This window comes from Laccaria bicolor, genomic scaffold (genome assembly GCF_000143565.1).
Source record: "Laccaria bicolor S238N-H82 LACBIscaffold_94 genomic scaffold, whole genome shotgun sequence".
Classification (NCBI taxonomy): Eukaryota; Fungi; Basidiomycota; class Agaricomycetes; order Agaricales; family Hydnangiaceae; genus Laccaria; species Laccaria bicolor.
The window spans coordinates 13,922-35,072 of NW_001889965.1; the positions used below are offsets into that span (position 1 = coordinate 13,922).

Consider the following 21,151-nt stretch of genomic DNA (forward strand, 5'->3'; position numbering starts at 1 on the left):
TAAACTTGAGGAAAACAACCAGATAGAAATTGACCCTCATCCCCTCCACCTCCTCTTCCTCAGCCCCAGCTTGAAGCTGTTGAACGTCCTTGGCACTCCCAGACGACTTTCGGCTGAATGGCCACTTCTTCTCTTTCTTCGGGGTGTCCTTCCCCGAGGGTTTACTGCACTGCACGAACTGTTCCTCAACGACACTGTTGTTCATCCTTTCTATTACCTTCTTCATGATGCTGGCATGTCTGCATGGATGCACGGAGGCGGCTTGGAGAGAGGCGGAGTGGATGAATGGTTCAATCGTTACTGTTTTCTGGGCGTGGTCTGCTGAGATGTCTTGGAAGATTTGGGAGGGGGTGGGGTGCAGTTCTATTGTTTCCTTTAGCTAGCATATTAGAAAAATGGGCAAAAGGTGAACCTCATCGTAGCCGATCAACCAAACGTGTGGGGTCTGATAATACTTGTCGTATGTGGTCATTACATTGTATGTGTGGACCTGAAGCAGATTCCCCTTTGCAACTTCCACATTGGCATTACAAAGATATTGTCAGCATTCTTTCAATTTCCAGCATACCCAATGACAAAACATACCTAGCATCAACCCCGGCAGCAGCAGGTATAACCGAGGCCTTGGGCGCAGCTGTAGCCATAGCCTCATCATCCCCCTCCTCCATATCAGGGATATCATCCAAATCAGGTGTCTCCGCCCCAACACCCTCACCCCCTCCCCTGCCCAACGACACGCCCCACAAGCCCCTCACAATCCTCTCCTCATCCCCATGCGGCCCATCCCCATCCAAATCAGGGATATCCGCAATCTCACCTGTGTTCATCGCAGAGTCCATTCAATGCGCCTGCTGACCCGCATGTGTCTTAACCCAGTCGTCGCTGTCTGTGGAGGGGGAAGAGGAATCAGCAAAGAAGAGGAGGTGCTCAGCGTCCTCGTCTGCGTCTGTGTAGGCTAGGGAGGTGGTGCGCCGGAGGCAGGGGACACCACGCGTTACTAGGTATTGTTTGTCTTGTGGGAGGAAGTTGCAGGATTTGGATGCGTCTCCTTTTTCCCTGTTGCCCACTTAGTTTTCGCGAAGAGAGAAGAGGAGGAAGGAAGGAAGGAAGAAGGGGCTTACCATGTCCACACGGGGAACTTGCACACCAAAAAGTCACCTGCAGCGAAGAATTCCTCTGTTCCTCATGGTGAGCACAAGAAGTGTGATAGACGATCATGAACATACCAGGTGTAATACGGCCATGTTCTTTGGATTTGTTCTCTTTGAGAACCTAATAGGTGGGTGTGATGGGTGACAGTGAGATGATGCCAGATCGCGAATGATGGGGCTCACTGGGCTTAGGTACTACTCGTGCAGAGCGCATAGGCTGGACTGGATTGGTGGCTAGCAATGAAGCTGAAGGAGGACTGGGGGGACAGAGTCATTGAGAAGGGAGTTGGCATCAACTTGACAAGACGTCATTGAATGTTCGCAATGAACTTGCGGAAAACGACCAAATAAAAATCAATCATTCACCATCCTCTCAGTTCCTCTTCCCTCTAGCTTGCCGTTGTTGAACGTCCTTGGCACTCCCAACAATTTCCTGCTGAACGCCCACTTCGTCTCTTTCTTAGAGATGTCCTTGCCCCTTCAACTAGTTGGAGAAGAGGGTTTGCCATGTTGTGCAAGCTATTCTCGACGACGCCACCATTCAACCTTTCTTTTGCTTTCTCCATGATGCTGGCATGCTCGCATTCTTCAACGTTACAAGAAAAACAGTTTTACAAATGCACGAATCTCATTTCCATCCCATGTCCTCGGGACTCCAATAGTCCTCTCAACAATGAACTCCTCTCCCACATGTACCAAAGAATTTCCAAAGAGCTTGCTCCTCCCAAAATCGATGAGCCTGAAATCGAACACCCTGTCTCGAGGATTAGGTGCCATCTGGTTGGCCATGCGGAACAGGGGGAATTCAGTCAAAGGACCTGGCTGGAAGAGAATGTTGCAAGGCGCGACAGAGTGGTGGACCGACCCTGCATGATGGAACCGAAAAATTAATGATGTGCATTCGTGTCTAAAACAAATGAATCTGGTGAGTGATAATGAGATGTTGGATTGGTAGGGCTTACTTATCGTTGATATTAAGTGCGTCAACGTCGATTAGACTTCCACAATTCTCCATGAGAATGATCGGGCTACGATAATGGAGCTCCTCCCCACCACCAACATCACCCATGTCAGACTGACCAACATCATCAACCGCCGCCACCCTCTTCTCCTTCCTCACCGGGATATCCTTATCAGGAACATGATGCCCATAATACTGAGGCACAAGTGCACCCACAGGTACTGGCTCATGCAACAGCGAGACAATGTTATACCCATTCCAATGCTGGAAAAAGTGATCAGGAAACACCTGGTATTTAAGCGACTCTCTGTCCAGGCGATCGTCGCCCTGCATGGACAGTTTCGCCGTGACACGGATGGTGGCACGAAGGGTGTTTGAACCTATCCTGTTCTGAGAGGTAGATGCAGCCCCCACCTCGCTCGAGATTCTGGTACCCAACTGTGGTGCGGATGATGCAGATGGGACCTACATAGACGAGTCTGTTGAGCTCTCTGCGCTCCCTCAATACATTGACGTTTGGTTCTTCATGAGTGGTCGTTACAAATTCAGGCTGGATTTTGGGTCTGCCCCTTCTGCGTCATCTTCAGAAGCGATAATTTTCTGTTCTTCGTCAATGACGCATTGTCTGCAGAGGACGTCTGGGACGAGGAGGTCGCGTGGGATGTCCCACTCTGTGTGATAAGCGAAAGAGTGATTCCCTTTGCCCGCCAGGTGGGAAGGCGAGAGGTGCAGATGGGCTTCTTCGGCAGAACTGGGAAGAGAGGAAGGCTCGTGCATTGCGTATACCCAGGGTTTGGTTGATCCAGGGATGAGGCTGTCCATAGAGTGCTAATGCTGAAGAATGTTCTTCAAGCTTAGCACCCTTCCGAAGAGCTTCCTCGACCTCACGGTCTGAGATCAGTTTCTCTTGTTCCTTTTCCATCTTCTCTCTGCCAGCGGGAGAGGCGTTATGGCTATAGGCGTGGACTATGTCGGGTTTTGAAGACCATGGTTGAGGATGGTGTTCCTTGAAGTGGCCATCTCGAACTTGAAGCAAACGGAACTGGTCATGAACATAGAGAGTCGTTGGCAGAAGGTGTAGTGGAAGACGTTGTTGAAGAATCGGCAAAGAATTGAAGGTCGTGTCGAACGGCTCCTAGAACGAAAGAAAAAGGTCAGACAAGATGCGGAAAACGCAGAAAGAAAATACCAACAGGACGAATAAATCCCTCCTTTTTTCTTTCCCCCTCAGACTCACTCAATGTCTTTGAGATCCTCATTTCAACATCCTCAACAAGCTTCGCGATATCACAAGGGAAGCTCTCTTTCAGATCTTCCTCCTCCTCCACAAGCTGCAACTCCTCCTTTGTGTAATCCTCTCCGCTTGCTTTCATCCACTTACTCCCAGTCGATGTCGACTGCAACCCACCAAAATCATGCATACGTCGGACATGGTAGAAATCAAACAGCATCGCACCCCAGTGCTGTACCTCATTGGCTACCATCTTCCCTAGCATGCTGTTTTCAGACAAAAGTGGCTTTCCCTTTGGGTCGCGAGGCCAGGTGGAAAAAATGAATTGGTGTGGAGTGGTTGGTGCCTGGTGACGACGGAGGCGATCTTTTCGGACTGGGCGTGCAGGAGAGTGAGACGATCAAGGGAATCTTGTCTGGATTTACAGGGTCGTTTGCAGCTGAAAACTTGCTCTTTTAGTTTCTTGGATTCTTCTGGGGTGTAGGGAAAATCTTTTCCCCAATTGCCGTCAGAGCTCAAGCTGGGAATCGCGTCGATTTGGATGGCTAAGCCATTCAATGGCTCGACATCCATTTGGTCTGCAAGTGTGAGATATTATTGATTATGAATGCTGTAAAATGGACTTACAATCTGGTTTAGTCGTGAAGGTGGAAGAAAAATAATGAAAGAAAGGAGAATGACTCAAGTACGCCAGAAGATCAAGATCCTGCTCGCCCCTTTCCTCTCAACGCCTTGATCAGCGTGCATGCACAATACCGTACATTCACGGCGAAGAAGGCAATGTTTGGACCTATGGTGGTAGTGAACAGGTGAACGTCCTAGACAACTCAATCAACAAGCATACAGAACAATTACAGCACTCGTGATTCCTCCTTTCCACTCCTCATCTAACATGGCCTGGAGTTGCAACTAGAAACATAGAACTTCATGACAAAGGTACATCCGTCGAATTTTGAGCTTCCTTTTTACAATCTAAGATGCCCACCCTCAGATGCGCGTGATGACCAAGTCCTGCTTAAGGCCTACTCACAGGCCACAATTGCTCATACACAACCAGTACGGGTGTAACCAGAACACGTTGAAGCACTATCCCATGGTTGTGATGCAAAGTCCTTCCTCCACTGTTATAATCAACGTGCTCGATGCTGGGTGGGTGCAGTGTGCGGCTGAGGGTGTTGTGCTTGATTTCAGGTTTCCAGTGAGGAGGAATGCCAGGGTTTCCGTGGGCTTGAATGACGTGAAGGGAAGTTGAGATTCAAAAAGGTTGGACTTGGGACACAACCTCTACTCCACTGAGAAGTCCGTGTCACGCGGGAGTGAGAAAAGTGTAATTGGACGCAGTGACAAGATGCGTGAACACCTAAACAACACACACACACACAAACACCTTAAACACTTATCACCACAGGTACGTGCTCGGTACTTCGAGTTCGGGTTCGTACGGTAAACAGAATCACCACACTTGTTTTGTTAGAACTTAAGTAGAAGTTTGGGGAAACATTTTTTGTATATTTTATATCACTTGTCTAAGTCTAGTAGACCTTTTTGGAACAAAAGGTATTGTTTTACGTGCGGACACAGTATAGAATTCGAAACTTAGTAGTCTTCGAAGGGAAATGGCTTTTATTTGGGACTGTCTCGGTGTTCTGGGATTGCGTTCTAACTGTATACGAAGAAATGACAAGGAAATTGTGCTTTGTAGACTTTTATAACTCCCTTGAGCTTTTATTATGCCTCTGATGCGGTCCAAACTAGTCTTAAAGACTCTTCAAGCACGCTCACTTGGATTCCTCGGTAATAGTAGAGAGCTCTCTTACTAATTGACGAGACAACCTTACAAAAGCTTTGTGATCCCCACTTAACACGCTGGTTCCGGGCACACATTACTTATGTCTGTGAAGAAAAGTCCTTAAATTGATTACAAACTTATCCACTACCTCAGATGCTACTGGGAGTGTGACAGCTGGTCAACGCGGGGGATAATTCCTTGCGTTTCAGCCTGCGTGCGTCCTCTTTTTATACTATTCTATGTTTTCTATTTATATTTACATGTCCGTGCGTTGTCCGAAAGGTCGGACGAATTAATACTGATTTTTAGTAAAGGTTTGAAGTGGCTCGGTTGTGTGTGGCACAACTGAGCTGACTTCTTTTAAGTTTTCATAGTGTTTTCTCTATTGTGGCGACGCGACACATCAGTATTGATGCGTACACGGGAATCGCCGTAAACGGTTTTCACGATCGGTTCAGCCGAGACAAACGGTCTGCTTAGTGATTTTTCTCTCTATTATTAGATACTATGCCCGGGCCTTGGACCGCACGGCAAATCGTTCATAGTTTTTCTCTTTTGGCAGGCTTCGGAATATTTCACGAAGCTTAGTTTTCTTGGGTCAATGATGCCATGATTTGTGATGCACGTGATGTGTCTCTCCACATGACTTCTTGGATCATGCTTCGTAGCATGTGACCAAATGACTTCTCGCGTCAGGTACACGTCGAGTTTCTACGCTCGCGCGTTTATCTTTAGAATTAATATCTTTTAATCCATAATAAAGTGAGACCCTGGTTTGGTGTAAACTCCAACACCCTGTGCGGGGGTGTTTTTTACTCTAGAACACTCAGTAGCATACTATTTCATGGTAGTGTAGCCTTTTATTAGACTTCGAGTATATTGAGGTGATTCGGTCACGAACCGACCACAATTCCTACTGTCTAAGGCATGCACATTTCTTGGATGTAGACTTTAATCGACTAGACCGGGTTGCGTCTAACGATCCTTATGATCAATGTGACTGTATTTCTACTATAGGAGGTTTTATAGGAGAAATTGCTAAAATTCGCATTTTTACGGGTGTATTGTTACACTCCGTATCACCACACAATACGCACATACTCTCTCAGAATTGGGAATCACCATTTTGTTGTGCTTCTCAAGCCTGATCTCCACGGGTGGACGCGAACGAGAGGGACGGACGTCTATGCAGAGCATGTTCGTTTGACGAATATTGTTCCCTCTTTGGATTCTTCGATGTCGACTTGAATGTGGCGGTTGACTACTTAGCTGATACTATATCCTGCAATAATGACATGCTCTCTAGATCTTTGACAAATTTGACAGAGAGAGGGGGGTGCGCCTTTGATGGATATCCTCGAAGTTACTAGTACTGTATGAGGATACGTTCACTGTCTGTCCCTTACACTAGTAACTACTGGTGTCCAAAGAGTCCATCAGAAAGCTCTACCTCGAGCCTTCCTTTGCCTTCAGCATCTCCCCAAATATCTTCCCTCAACAAGTCAAACCGCCATCACCCAAGGCATCTTCGTAGTCCCATGTTGGCTCCCCTGCACCCTTCATGTTCCTCAACACGCATTGGAAGAAATGATCCCTGAATAGAATATCAAGTGGTCATATGTGCGGATCTGAGATATGTTCCAGGTGTAGGAATGAGCCGTGGATATCGCCCAAGTCACGGACAAATGTGGTGATTCGGTAGCTGTCCTAAAATTCCAGAGTTCCCTAGTTGGTCAACTTGAGCTTCAAGTGAGGGTGCGCTGGGATCAGTGATGTGCTCGTAGAATCTTTTTTGAAGCCACTTTGAGTTCAGAGCGGTTATGTTGGGGAAGGCGGGGGTGAGATGAGGGCTTCGGAAAGATGAGTGCAAGGGAATATGTGAGCTGCACGTCCAGGTGTATGATTCAAGACCTGTTATTAGACATTTTTGGTCACGGTCTTGTGCACGTTCGCGATATCCATTTGTGGGTCTCTATGTAGTTTTTGTTGAGTCCCATTGACGAGTAGTAGGATTGAGAACTCACCCCTTCCGGCGTGTTCGAAACCGTCAGCGCCCGCCGTCAGTACGTTTCCTGCGTCAAACCTACAGATATAGGACTTCCCTCCTGAAGAATGGTGAGTCCATGAAGTGCAACACCAATAAGTAGTAACAGCCACCTTCTTTCAAGATGATATATCGACCAGACTTCGCTAGTCACTCTCAAGTTTTTTCGGTCCACGATGGCCAGGCATAGTTTCGTCCAAATCAAATATCGCCCACGAGCCGTCCGTTTGGATTATTCTGTGTAGCCATGCATAGAAGTGAGTCCATGAGAGTCGAGACCGTAGCGTTTTCGTACTGCCAGAAGCCTGAAACCGGGTGAACCATTGGAGAAGCTGCAGGATTTTGGCCACTGGAAGGTCTGACTGGATACATTCCCGTCGTAGTCTTCGAGGGCCACATTACGTTGAGACATCATTGGGAATCTTTGGTTGAGAGTGTTGGAGTCTTGAGTCTTGGCAGAAGGAAGTATTAGTCAGGTCATTGAGACAGTCGCTTCTAGTGAATGGGTCACAAATTTTCAAGGCAATGAGCGAACCATATGTGAAGGATTTCAATATTCTGTAGCTGATAGGACTCATTGGGAGAGAGGAAACTGAATGGATTTGATCCGGGATCAAGATCCTCCGCCGACAAACAACCATCCCTTTTTTTTCAAAGCCAGATTTCAGTGTCGACCTCTTCTCGTTTGGTGCCGCGACTTTGACAACTCATGTGTATGAATCATGGTCGGGTTCACGCATTATGACTCCTAAGAAGTCCTCGTCCTCCCTTGACAAAAGTTCGTCTTTTTGCAAAAACATCAAAGAATCACCCCGAGACTCAAGTATCTTGAGGTAACTATGTTTCTGTTCAAGTTTTATGTAAACTCAAGCCGACTTGCAAACTTTCCACAGAACAACCATACCATGCCTCTTAACACACCAACATCGAATTCGGTCGAAGAAAAAGTCCGAGACCACCTCTTAAACACCGTAAACGACCACTGGGGAATCAGCCAATTCTCCAAAAACAGCCTCCCCCTCCCCATCTCTCACATTCACTTCATTGCCCACCCAAACGAGGACAACTGGGGTAGCGACAGGCAACGACCCACTAACCACTGGACCATGTACCTCGAAACATCACCGAACTCCTCGGTCCACGTTGACGTTGCTCCGGACGATAACGATGTTGCAATGGTCATGCTTGACATGGAGCAGGTCAATTATGACGCCTACAACGTCTTTCACAAGTCGCTTCCTGTGATTGGTGAGGGCTGCAGTGTTGCGACGGTTCTGGATGTCTTGATTACGAAGAAAAGGGATGTGTATAGGTTCGCTCCGGTGGGTGAAGGATGTCGGTACTGGCTCTCCATCTTTGTACTAGATCTGGTGGATGCTGGATTGGTGAATCAGGGAGACGCCCAAGACGCCATTGATGGACTTGGGATGTATTGGTGTTTTCCTCCTGGCACTGGCTCATTTGCAAGAGAGATTGCACGGGGTTCTTTCTAGTAGTTTCTTTCTGGTGATGAATGTACTCCAAAAGCTCCCAACGAGGAACCTTAATTCTAAACGTGTGCGCGTATGCATATGACAGAAATCAAAAGTCGACGCACCCTCAAATCAAAGTTGAAGATACGTGATCCCAAACCTCTTCCGATTCAACGCCTGCAACCGAGCCCAATCATCCGTATGACATGTGTCAGCGAAGAGCCCAATGACCGCCATCTTCAATTGCTTAACGGGGCAATTCTCGGCCGATAACCATCTCGACTCAACCATATCCGCCACGCTCCCATCCTGGGAAGAAATGCATCCCCATAGCTTGATGGTGCTGAGATTCGGACAGAGCATCTCAGTGATGGTCTCCTCCACCGGCAGATCACCCCCACTATGCAGAACCTTTTCTGCAAAGGTGGTATACGTCAACCGCTTCAACACCTCCTCCGTCACGCATAAATGCCTTGAACGAAGGAGGAATGCAAGGAACTGGGATTGCAGCCAGTGGCTGATGTGCACGGGGGTAATGTTGGGAAAGGATCCGTGGACCTCAGAGAGCGAAAGATCATTCAGAGCTGGTAGCGTAAGCTTGTCAAAGAGACTTCCAAGGTCGCCCGCCGTGCTTAGATGGAGGCGTTGTAGATTGTTGTGAACAATTGGGCCAGAGCCGTTTGTGATTGTAACTTGGACAGGAAGAATGAGTGTTAGCTCTAGAGACGTGAGCTGAGGGCAGAATGTGATGATGCGGAGACCCTCAGTCATCAAAATGATGTGGCCCAGCCAGAAGTGCGTGAGCTGCGCCCAGGGAAAGGTGAGCGTCGTGAACGGTTTCTCAGCCAACTGACGGAATGAAGCCATGGTGCGGAAAGCATCGTGGATGTGATGCGATCCACGTCGTCCTGTTCCAGCCAGTAACTTTTCTCCAAGTATAGTTCTTCGAGCAAGGGAAACGAGGTGTCCTTGGGCAGTGAAGCGAACCCGGTTTTCTTGGACCATGCATCTTTGTATCGTATACGGACTTTCTGCCATCAGGAGTGATGGGGGATGAAGACCTCGAGCATGGACAAAATGACTGAACCGGTGGGATCCTTGGATTCTGGTTCGGCGGTAAGTATGGTGGGAAGAGTGTAGTCAATCCCAGCATGACTGCTGCGGAGGAATGGATCTCGCTCTTCGATGGAGATGGTCCAACTAGCTGCCACCGGCCAATAGCTTGGAGGGAAAATCATTTAGTTCAATAACTTCCATGATAAGGACCTTCTAAGCAATTGGTTGCCTGGGTATATCTGCTTTCCCTGATCTGTTAAATCAAGATTTCCATCAGCATTGTAGCATTTGGAAGGTCATACAGATATTGACGACGAGTCCATTATGGTCTCCTGCAGCATTGTTGAACTCTCCCCGGATATCGTTGTCGATTGAGACTGACATAAAAGAGATGGGGAGCTGGCTGCGCTGTTAGAGCTTTGGGGATGGTTTAGTCAAGTGTTAAGTTTTGCTCACCTCGAGGGCCCGCTAACATTTGCCATAACTCCAATGATCAACAATACCCACTGAGTGTGACTGAAATCTCAACTCGGTGTTGATAGGCAGATGCAAAGTTGAAGCACAGGATACATAGGTGCCGAACAGCATTCATGATGGTGCATCATACATAACGGAGATTAAGATGCATACTATGACCGTGACCATGTAATTACGAGTTGAAGTTGTCGTTCAAATTCAAAGGACTTCCTTTTGTTCAATGCCTTTTTAATGCTTGTCTACTAAGTATACAGCACAGACACATATATACCATCGCACTCAACAAGATCCATGAACAGGAACTCTTGTATTCGCCACAAGCTGTCCAAGCTCAGGCGTTGGTCAGTGTCAATCAGGGCGACTGCATCTTGGCATGTATAGATAACAAAAATTGACCCCACCATCACAGTCGAACATGTGTGATCCCGGACCTGTCTAAGTTCAGCGCCTCTAACCGAGTCCAATCCTCCGTATGACATGTGTCAGCGAAGAACCCTATTGCCGCCGTCCTGAGTTGCACGATGGGGCAACCTTCGGTCCTGGATAACCATCTCGACTCTACCATATCTGCGACCTTTCCATCCTGGGCAGAAATGCATCCCCACAGCCTGATGGTCGTGAGATTTGGACAGATAGTCTCCGATGGGGTGTCGTCGGCCAGCTGGTCATCCCCATGACACAGAACGTTTTCTGACGAGATAACTGATGGGGTATACGTCAACTGCCTAAGAACCTCATCCGTCATGCACAAATGCTTTTGGTGATATTCCGTGATAGACAACAAATCCAATGACTTCGATATCTGCGGATGTATGAGGCACTCTGCTATCTCTTCTGCTGAAATATCTCACTCCTGAATCATGAATTGCTTGATGGTGCAACCTGAACGTAGGAGGAATGCAAGGAACTGGGATTGTGGCCACCGGCCAAGCTGTATAGGGGGGTTGGGTGAGGTTCCATGTAATTCGGAGAGTGATAGATCCTTCAAAGCCGGCAGAGTGACTTTGTCGATAAGCACTGCCAGGTTACCTGCAGTACATAGATGTAGGTGTTCTAAAGTGTTGTGGACAAATGGATCGTCGTCGTCGTCGACGGGAAACATGGGAAGAAAGAGCGTCAGCTCCAGGGATTTCAGATGAGGACAGATCGCGAGGACACGAAGACCCTCGTTCATAGTGGCAATGGGGCCCTGTGAGAAGTGTGTGAGCTGCTTCCATGGAAAGGCAAGCATTTTGTATGATTTCTCGCTTAGCCAGGTAACGGAATGGAGCCGTGGTGCGGAGACCATCATGGATTTGATGCAGTCTAGATCTTCTTGTGCCCACCACTAACCTTTGTCCAAGTATACCTCTTCAAGTAAAGGATACGTGGTGTTCATGGGCAATGGCAAGGCAGTAACAACTGTACCAGGTGATGCATCACTGTATCTCAGACGGACTCTCTGCCATCGAGAGTAATGGGGACTGAAGAGATCGAGCATGGACGCAACTGGTGATCCAGCGGGGTGCTCAGAATTCGTATTGTCGTGTGGTATGGTGGGCGGAATCTGATCAACTCCTGCATGAAAAGATGAATCTCTTTCTTCAATAGAGAAAGAAAGTGCAGAGGAGCCAGAGCGAGAGAGCTTCACCTGCGTCGACAGTGCTGCTCAAGGGCGCCAACAGGGCGTGTGTATCATTCCGCTGCTCCATCATAGTTTTCAAGGCTTCCTGAGTGATTGCCATCTCAGTCTCGAGTTTGGCGAGGATTTGCTTGTGGTGTGTTGCGATCCTTTCTAGTCATGAGGCTTGATCAAGTAAAGAGCGCCCTGACCAATGGAGTGACGCTGGTCACGACTAATTGTGATTGGAACATCTGTTTCTGACAGATATACTCCCATGACCTTTTCCGCACCACTGGAGGGTGTTGTGAGTCTGAGGGATATGTTATGCCGTTCAAACAACTTGAAAGGACTGGAGTCAAGAAGTGAGAGAAATCGTAAAGTGAGTCTTTCATCTCGACTCGCTTGGGGAGCAAAAAGAGCTGATCATGAAGTTAGTTAAATACAGGCTGATGTTATTGAGCTCGAACACCGGTCTTATGTCCCCCTGTCTGCAGGCCCCCTGTACAGGTGAGCAAGCGCAAGGGCGTCGCCCAATCAATGATCGCGAGCCACAAAAAATTGTTTGGGAAGAAGCCACCGTGGACAAAACACATGGCCATGTCGCGAGGTAAGGCAGCGAGCATGTCTTCAACCAAGCAAAGCGGAATATCATGGCCCAAAGATTGTTGATGGTTTTCCATTAGTAGGTACCATTTACATCATGAAAATGTGGCAGTTGCCGTGAGGCATCTTGATCAGCTACCGTGAATGAAATGAAATGATTTCATTTCATTCACGGCACTTATTTCATTTCTTCAGAAAAGGTGTGTTTCATTCATTTGCGACGATTTTTTCATTTTTTGTTTCATTCTTTTCCAGGGAAAATGAAACACCTTTTGCCTCATTCTGTTTCATTCTCACTTCTGTTTCATTCCTGCCAGAAAGAATAAGTTTGATTCTGCTTCATTCATTCCTGACAATTATTTCATTCTTTGTTTCATTCTTGCCAGAGGATTGAATATTTCATTCATTTTCAATTATTATTTCATTCTTTCTGGACAGTTATTTCAATGATGTAGTACATGTACAAATAGGGAAATAATATACAAATGATGCCTGATATGGGTTGTGCCCTTCTGCAGTGGATTGAGGGGCCATATGGGGATATTTTTGGATTTGAGGCAGATATATGCAAAGAGCTAGCAGTGGTGTTGCCAAATAGGGCACTTACATTTTGTTCCCATCAATTACATAATCACCTCCCATCTCACAATGGAATGAAACACATGCACCAAAATGAATGAAACAAAAATGAGGCAGCTCAATGACATGAATGAAGCCAAAATGAAAGAAATTCCAGTTCGTCACAAGCAGTTCTATTTCGTCGCCATGGACAGGAATGAAACAGGAATGAAAAACTGTTTCATTCCAACGTGGTAGCTGATCAAGATGGCCCGTGGCAACTGCCACGTTTACATGATGTAAATGGTAGCTACCAGTCGGTTTTCGACAAAGTCCGACACTCTGGAGAACGGTTGTGGGAGGCGCCCTCCAAAGTGGCCAGAACTCGTTGCGAGACTGGTAGCTACCACTTACATCATGTACTCCTGAGCTGTACCATAGAAGTTCCTGCTTAGCTACCATGAATGAAATGAAATGAATTTTCATTCATTCATGGCACCTGTTTCATTCTAGATAATTTATTCTGTTTCATTCATTCCTGGTGACTGTTTCATTTTTTTATTTCATTCCACCATGGCAACTGTTTCATTCCTTGCTTCATTCTTCACAGGTGCCTATTTCATTGTTAGAGCTGTGAAAATGATTATGTAATTGATACAAAATATTTAAATGCCTTATTTGGCAACAGCATGCCTATCTTGTTGTGTATTTGAGCCTCAAATGCAAAAGTACCCCCATATGGCCTCCCACCCCACTGCAGTAGGGCACAACACATATCAGGTATAATTGTATATTGTTTCCTTATTTAGATGTGTATTAAAACATCGAAATTGTTGCCTGAAAGAATGAAACAAAAATGAAATAACTGCCTGGAAAGAATGAAATGAAAATTCCATGGCAATGAATGAAAAAAAAAATGAAACAGTCGCCAGGAATGAATGAAATGGAAGAATAAAGCAAAAAATGAAACAGTTGCCATGGTGGAATGAAATAAAAAAATGAAACAGTTGCCAGGAATGAATGAAACAGAATAAATTTCATTCTTGTCAGTAGAAATGAAGAAAAAATTGAAATGAAATGAAATGAAACAAAAAGTATTTCATTCTCCACGGCAATGAATTAGAATGACTTGGAATGAAACAGTTGCCATGAATGAATGAAAATTCATTTCATTTCATTCACGGTAGCTAAGCAGGAACTTCTATGGTACATGCCAGGTTTTACATGATGTAAATGGCAGCTACTAGTGAGACTTTAGCTTTTAAGATCATGGCTAACCAAACGAACAAGATGAATTCTGATCCCTTGAAAATGTACCTGGCCGGTCCAGCTGGCACCGGCAAGAGTAGAGTCTTTAACGCTCTGAAAGCTTATTTTGAAGCGAAGGGCGAAACACGGCGTTTTCGTGTGTGTTCATATATGGGCATCACAGCTCGGAACGTAGGCGGCATGACTTTGCATGCTGCCTTGAACTTCAATCATTCGAAACGACGTTTGAATGCAAAGGCAGAAAATGAATTGCACGCCATGTGGGAGGGTGTGGATTTTTTGCTTATCGATGAAGTGTTGCTGATCAGCTGTGAATTCTTATATGAAGTTAGTGAAGCTCTTTCCAGAGCTAAAGGCAATCCTACAGCTTTTGGAGGGATCAATGTCATATTCGCCGGAGATTTCGCTCAATTGCTGCCCGTGAGGCAGACAAGGTTGTATAGTAACCTGGATACACAAATGGGATCAGCGACTAGCCACAAACAAAAGAAAGTGTTAGGCCAACTGTTGTGGTTGTCTGTCGATACGGTTGTTGAATTGACTGAAATTATGCGTCAGACGGGCTCTTCGAATGACCGCTTCGTAGCGTTGTTGGGTAGACTCCGAAAGGGCCAATGTACTGAGGAAGATTATACTCTACTTAAATCTAGAATTATAGACCCATCAGACAACGTCCTATATTCTAATACAGACTGGAGAAACACACCTATGATCGTGAGTGAAAACGCCGCCAAAGATGCACTCAATGAAAAATTGGCCGCAGCGTTTGCCAACCGAACCGGCCGTATTTTACACTGGTATCATGCCACAGACCGTGTTCAAGGTAAAATCTTAACGGATGAAAATGTTTTGAAACAATTAGAAAACCTGCCATCCTCGATTACAGGACAACGCCTGGGTAGAATTCCACTCGTTCTTGGCATGCCAGTCATGGTTATGCAAAATTTCGACGTCGAGTCTGGGGTCGTCAATGGCAGTAAAGGCTACATTGAACGAATCAGATACAAACTCGACGCGCAAGGAAACAGAATCTTGTTGTCTTGTATCATAAACATACCGGATTCCGACGAAAATCCTCTTCCCGAGTTAGGCCCTCATGAGATTCCAATTCTAGAAGATACAACGAGTTTTAGCATACAAAATCCGTATACCAAGGAAACGGTTACAATCCAACGTACTCAAGTTCCGCTAATTCCTGTGTTTGCGATGACCGCCCATAAAGCCCAGGGCCAGACCATGACGCATGCGATTATAGATTTGGCGTCATGTCGAGGAACCCAGTCGCCGTATGTCATGGTCTCTCGTGTTATGTCCCTCAACGGCCTACTGATCTTACGTCCTTTCAAGAAAGACAAAATATGCTGTTGTCTGTCACAAGAAGTTCGACGAGAATTTGATAGGTTGAAAACACTGATCCTGCAAACCAGAATTAGATATGTGAGTGACCCAGATGTGATTCGGCAAACTCAACTTGATTTAACGGACCATACTAACACATTACGCCAACGAAAAAACGGTTTGGCGCCGTCAAAAAAAAGAATCGCGTTGAAAGGTCACGGTGCCAAGAAAGATCAAATTCATTCGATCGCCGGATCGACCATAGTTGCAGAGCAGGTCCAGCGCTCACCTAATGAAACAGCCATGCTATCTCAACAAATAAATACCTTGATGCCATCCAGTAAAAGAATTGCGTTGAGAGGTGCTACATCGGCTGACATATGGATGAACGACGTCAGGTTGAACAGCCTGACGCAAACAACTGATTCTGATGGACGTGTTGTCAAGCGTCGGTGAATTGATACAGAGACAAATAACGACTTGGTGTAACGGCTCCTGGATTTCGAGGGGGGAGGGGGGAGAGGTGCAGCCGAATCCAACACCAGGCCTCCTCCATGAAGACACATCTCCTATAACTCTACCTCCTCACTCGTCAAGACATCTCCTGTCAACCTGAACACTGGCAGTACTTCTCCTGCACTCTACTTGAACAGTCTGATGGCATGACGACAAATTCTCCTGTCATATGGTACATTATAAACGACATCTTTCATCTCGTTGACCTTATGTCTTCACCAGCCCAACTTCGATACGCCATGCGAGCGACCAACGGTGTATATGAGTCACTCCTCGAACAGGTGGACACGGGCGGCTCTGCGTATCTGGCAAACTGCGAGTACTCACGTGATTTCATGCACAAGACTCGTTGGAAGGACGGCTTCGACTTCCAGACGGCGTCCGGCAATGAGTTCAGAGCCTGCATCTTTGGGGAAATTCAACGCTCAGCTGTTGGAACAAAGCTTAGCGCTGTCGGCTCGCATTTTATAGGCCGAGGCACGGTAAGCCTTCATGTCTGGTTGTCTATAACCTGGATTGACGTTGGAAACAGCCTAACTACATTACCGATGATACCAAAGTCAAAAATTTATTCATGATTGGGATCCCCACGCTTTGCTCCACTGAGCTCCAGGACCGCTATCACGACCAATTTGTCGCAATCAATGAAATCGTAGAAGCCGACAGACTCGAAGATCAAGCCGCCAACAAAGTACGTACTGATCGCTTCGTTCATACCCAAGGGCATTCTAACTATGAAAATTAGATGTACACTAATAAAGAAGCTGTAGTCGTCGTGAACACTGACTACATGTTCGCGGTCACATCTCTCCCAAAATATATCGTGTGTATCTCGCAATATCTGGGTTCCCAATAATTAACAGCGTAACCAGGTGCCTCGAATTACTCCGGAACACGTACCGACTCTCCAGCGTCTATTGAAACATTCTCGAGATGTCGCTTCCTCTGCAGAACCGGACCCCGCTTTGGAAGACGCCGAATGCGCATCAGGCTCAGACTCTAATAGTGGAAAAAAAGGAATCAAAGTCGGCGATACGTACGAACCAACCGTTTTAAACGATTACGGCGGTCCGCTGTTCCAGCACGTCCACAGCAAGTTAGTCCAACATGACATTTCGACACTCGATAAACGCATTATCCCACCTTGGGCAGAATATGATGCGTTATCAGAGGGCACCTTGGTCATCATCACTATATCGGTACATACATTTATTATGCCCATGAAAGACAATCAAGGAAACTTCACTGGGCAAGAGAGAAGGGTACGTAATATATACCGTTGCAACAACAGTTAACGAAAACAAATCCTAGGTTTACCAACTAAACGCTCACAGTATTCTGATAGTGGACGAATCCGATACGGAAGCAGAGCCACGTTACAGACCATATACGAATGAAGAAGCTGCTGCCGTTACCGCTGTGGCACCAATCGAAACCGCGGCGGATCGCGCCCTCGCTACGTTCAAGGTCAAAAAGGCTCGACATGAATCCCCGCCAGCGACGTTGAACAAAAGCAAAGGAGAGCCCACCTCTCCAGTCAAGGCATCCTTTAGCCCGAACAAGACACCTGTGAAGCCTACCCAAGCCATCAAACAAACTAAAAAAACAGCAGTTGGGAAGGCTACTGGTCAGCGTCCGACTGCTAAGGGTAAAGAAAAGGCCACCTCAGTAGCTTTGTCGAAATCCACATCGGAAACAGCCGAATCGGACTCCCTTGCCGATGAAGATCAGATTATGGCAGAGGTTGAGGTTAATTAGATATGTAATCATATCGCGAAGGACTTTATCTGTAACATCACTGAAGTAATGAATGATCAACAAAAAGTAGCGGGCTTTGCGGCCTGCCGCCCTATATCGTTATGTAATTCCATAGAGTTATCCTAAATGTAGGATTATTGAGATGTAAGGAGAAAGAATGGGAGGAAAAGAGATATTTGCAGTTTCCAACCCAAAATACTGTTGAATACATCAATTATACATGTCGCGTCGCGCATAAATCCCTACCTAGGCCGGAAACCGACGCGTCTGGAATGGGAAAACGAAGCAGACGAAGTACATATGTCCAGTCGAGGCTCAAGAATCTTCAAGGTCTTTTTCAGGTTTGCCAATAGGGCCGAGCGCTTTATGGATGCGTACGAAAAGGGGTTAAACGGCAGTCAAGCTGCCTGGGAAGCACGAAAATATTGTGGACATTGTATTCTTCCACAAACACTCATGGATGACATGGAAAAGGCCAAAATAAACTGACCTTCTCCCTTCTCAGCCTAATTCACTTTCATTATAGTACATACTTGTATATTTTCCGTCGCTTGGACCCATAACTCACGATTAATGCTTGTAGACTTGTACATACATTCCTAACTTACATTTAAACAATTCTATGGAATTATGTTTCATTTAAACTTCATTGAGAATATTGTACACTCTTTTCTTTCATTTTTATGAGCAAAATTTCCTAATTTGAAAAGCATGTCACGGAAATGTAACGACACGTGACATTAGAGGCAAGTGGATGTCCTCTACCTTATGGACATCGGCAGCTTTCCGATTCCAACAGATTTACAACGGAAATGATAATTGGTAAAATGACCATGGTGCACTTTGAATTCAAATTGAACCTGGTTACGATTGTTGAACTGCTAGAAAAAGTCAGCACACCGAGTTGAGAAACATGCATAGGTAGGTGCATACGTTCATGAAGTTTCAAAGCCTTGGCCTCCTCAACGAATTCCATAAATTTGTCATACCCTTCCTGATCAAGTATATTGAGATTCCACCAATTTTTCGGTGCCACATCAACAAGAAATTGCTCCGAATACTTTGCAGCCGGAGGAGGCCTCAGGAATCTCATAATACCAGTAGCATTATCCTTTTCCAGTTGGTAGAAGCACACGTTGGTGCCGAAGGCACTGATACCGTGCATCTTGTAGGGCAAGCTCTCGAACAGTTGGTCGAATCTTTTTCGCATTTGTTCCGAGTCATCGGCGGCTCCTCTTGCGTAGATGTCTTTGAGATATTTCGGAGCCTTGACCTCGACAAAGAATATGGTTGCCTCATTTTTCATGATAGAGAATGTGATGACAAAATCGGCGGTGTCCGTAATACTGGGCTCGATGTGAGAGACAGGGAACTGAGGACAGATGATATAGCCTTCAGAAAGCAGGAAGCAGTGGAAGAGGACACTGTTCCAGGGTCCGTAGAAGGAGTGCTTGTCTGCCTCTGGATCAACCTTCTCGAAGGTATTGACAATGAGCTGTGGCCACATAGTAAAGCGAGGTGAATGTTCAATGTTCAATTGGAAATAGTAAATTGATTCTCCGATCTAAAATAATACATGCATAGATGTAGTCAGAAAGGGAAGCTTGAGATACTGAGGGGGAATCTTCTTTTGGTCTATTATTATCTCTGCTTTATGGCAACCAACTCTGGTAGAAAAGGTATACAAAGCTAAAGAATAAATACAACATGAACACCAGACCAGATATCATCGATAAAACATTCCCTGAGCCAGCCAGTAAAGATGGTCCTGAGTACTAGCTTGACATGCCAAGTACTACCAACCAAGATATCCAACGTTCACTCCAAGCAAGCCATAGCAGAAGACTAAGCAGAGGATGAATGTACCCTCGAGAGTGGTGCTTACCATCCAAATCATAAAACCATGGCCTAGGCCAGGAAGGCCTTCTGCATAGCTCCACATACTTTTATGAAAAGTATATCATATATGTCCCAGGCCCTTTTATGATAAGGATTTTTTTCATAAGAGGCCTTGTGCATTTCAATAACTTTTCATTGCAGGTCACAACTTATCATTAACTGCTTTTCATTGCAGTCCAGCCATTTTCATTGACCACTTTTCATTGCTGGCCAGCCCTTTTCATTATCCACTTTTCATTGCTGCTGACATTTTCATTGGGTGCTTTTCATTGCAGGCCAGGATATTTCATTGGTAGCTTTTCATTGCTCTCTAGGATTTTCATTGGCTACTTTTCATTGCAGGCCAGCCTTTCTCATTGACCACTTTTCATTGCTGCTGGTATTTTCATTGATAGCTTTTCATTGCAGGCCAGGATATTTCATTGGATACTTTTTATTGCAGGCCAGCTCTTTTCATTGACTGCTTTTCATTGCTGCTGGTATTTTCATTGGTAGCTTTTCATTGCAGGCTAGGATATTTCATTGGATACTTTTCATTGCAGGCCAGGATATTTCATTCGATACTTTTCATTGCAGGCCAGCTCTTTTCATTGACTGCTTTTCATTGCTGCTGGTATTTTCATTGGTAGCTTTTCATTGCAGGCTAGGATATTTCATTGGATACTTTTCATTGCAGGCCAGGATATTTCATTCAATACTTTTCATTGCAGGCCAGCTCTTTTCATTGACCACTTTTCATTGCTGCTGGTATTTTCATTGGTAGCTTTTCATTGCAGGCCAGCCCTTTTCATTGGCTGCTGTCAGGTGGGTCATCAGGAGAATGGTCACATGACCAGTTGCCTAAAATGGTTAAAAACAAAAATTGTAGTCCTGCACTGTAGCTTCCTGAATCTGTTTAAATTATGTTGTAAAGTGCTTTCATTGTAGAGATATGAGGTAAAATATTTTTCTCATCGCCAGCCTTTTTTTTTTTTGCATTTTTTGCATTTTTCTCCATGAAAACAAAACCAAACAAGATGATTTCAACACATTTAGAAATCCAAGAGAAGAGGCTACAATTATCATATCATGGGAAAATTGTGCCAAAAAGGAAGGTGCATACCTCAAAAGGGAAATTGACATGGATAGCCTGCAAAAGGCTACAAAAAGTCTGACATAGACTATAAGGACCACTGATAGACTACAAAAGACTACAAAAGTTGGACATACCTTACAAAGTTTAAAGTTTACTAATAGACTACAAAATGTCGGAAATAGACTACAAATTTTACTAACATAAGTTTCTAGTGTCCCCTTTTTTTAGACTACAAAAGTTGTAGTGTCCCCTTTTTTTGGACTACAAAAGTTTGTAGTGTCTGCTATTTGAGACTACAAAAGTTTGTATTGTCTGCTTTTCAAGACTACAAAAGTTGTAGTGTCTGCTTTT

At 45.5% G+C, this 21,151-nt stretch overlaps 7 protein-coding genes across 7 annotated transcripts; 1 reads left to right on the forward strand and 6 right to left on the reverse strand.

Moving 5' to 3' along the window:
• Window positions 1-1,745: 1,745 nt before the first annotated feature.
• Window positions 1,746-2,445, reverse strand: LACBIDRAFT_318514 (uncharacterized protein; the record flags this gene model as incomplete). The annotated part of the gene is made up of 2 exons (XM_001890394.1): window positions 1,746-2,058; window positions 2,114-2,445. The coding sequence occupies 2 exons, from the start codon at window positions 2,443-2,445 to the stop codon at window positions 1,746-1,748; spliced, it is 645 nt and encodes a 214-aa protein (XP_001890429.1).
• Window positions 2,446-2,722: 277 nt separating this feature from the next.
• On the reverse strand, window positions 2,723-3,608 carry LACBIDRAFT_318515 (uncharacterized protein; the record flags this gene model as incomplete). The annotated part of the gene is made up of 2 exons (XM_001890395.1): window positions 2,723-3,247; window positions 3,306-3,608. The coding sequence occupies 2 exons, from the start codon at window positions 3,606-3,608 to the stop codon at window positions 2,723-2,725; spliced, it is 828 nt and encodes a 275-aa protein (XP_001890430.1).
• A 4,467-nt stretch (window positions 3,609-8,075) lies between these two features.
• On the reverse strand, window positions 8,076-8,637 carry LACBIDRAFT_318517 (uncharacterized protein; the record flags this gene model as incomplete). The annotated part of the gene is made up of 1 exon (XM_001890396.1): window positions 8,076-8,637. One exon carries the CDS (start codon window positions 8,635-8,637, stop codon window positions 8,464-8,466), a length of 174 nt encoding a protein of 57 aa, XP_001890431.1. The 3' UTR covers window positions 8,076-8,463.
• Window positions 8,638-8,780: 143 nt separating this feature from the next.
• On the reverse strand, window positions 8,781-9,515 carry LACBIDRAFT_335534 (uncharacterized protein; the record flags this gene model as incomplete). The annotated part of the gene is made up of 1 exon (XM_001890397.1): window positions 8,781-9,515. One exon carries the CDS (start codon window positions 9,513-9,515, stop codon window positions 8,781-8,783), a length of 735 nt encoding a protein of 244 aa, XP_001890432.1.
• A 908-nt stretch (window positions 9,516-10,423) lies between these two features.
• LACBIDRAFT_335535 (uncharacterized protein) lies at window positions 10,424-11,905 on the reverse strand (the record flags this gene model as incomplete). Its single annotated transcript, XM_001890398.1, has 5 exons — window positions 10,424-10,502; window positions 10,637-10,906; window positions 11,033-11,210; window positions 11,514-11,738; window positions 11,812-11,905. The coding sequence occupies 5 exons, from the start codon at window positions 11,903-11,905 to the stop codon at window positions 10,424-10,426; spliced, it is 846 nt and encodes a 281-aa protein (XP_001890433.1).
• A 4,372-nt stretch (window positions 11,906-16,277) lies between these two features.
• Window positions 16,278-17,826, forward strand: LACBIDRAFT_318519 (uncharacterized protein; the record flags this gene model as incomplete). The annotated part of the gene is made up of 5 exons (XM_001890389.1): window positions 16,278-16,550; window positions 16,601-16,759; window positions 16,814-16,891; window positions 16,941-17,330; window positions 17,380-17,826. The coding sequence occupies 5 exons, from the start codon at window positions 16,278-16,280 to the stop codon at window positions 17,824-17,826; spliced, it is 1,347 nt and encodes a 448-aa protein (XP_001890424.1).
• Window positions 17,827-18,141: 315 nt separating this feature from the next.
• Window positions 18,142-19,768, reverse strand: LACBIDRAFT_335537 (uncharacterized protein; the record flags this gene model as incomplete). The annotated part of the gene is made up of 6 exons (XM_001890399.1): window positions 18,142-18,188; window positions 18,317-18,332; window positions 18,395-18,402; window positions 18,435-18,446; window positions 18,727-19,390; window positions 19,712-19,768. The coding sequence occupies 6 exons, from the start codon at window positions 19,766-19,768 to the stop codon at window positions 18,142-18,144; spliced, it is 804 nt and encodes a 267-aa protein (XP_001890434.1).
• Window positions 19,769-21,151: the final 1,383 nt, after the last annotated feature.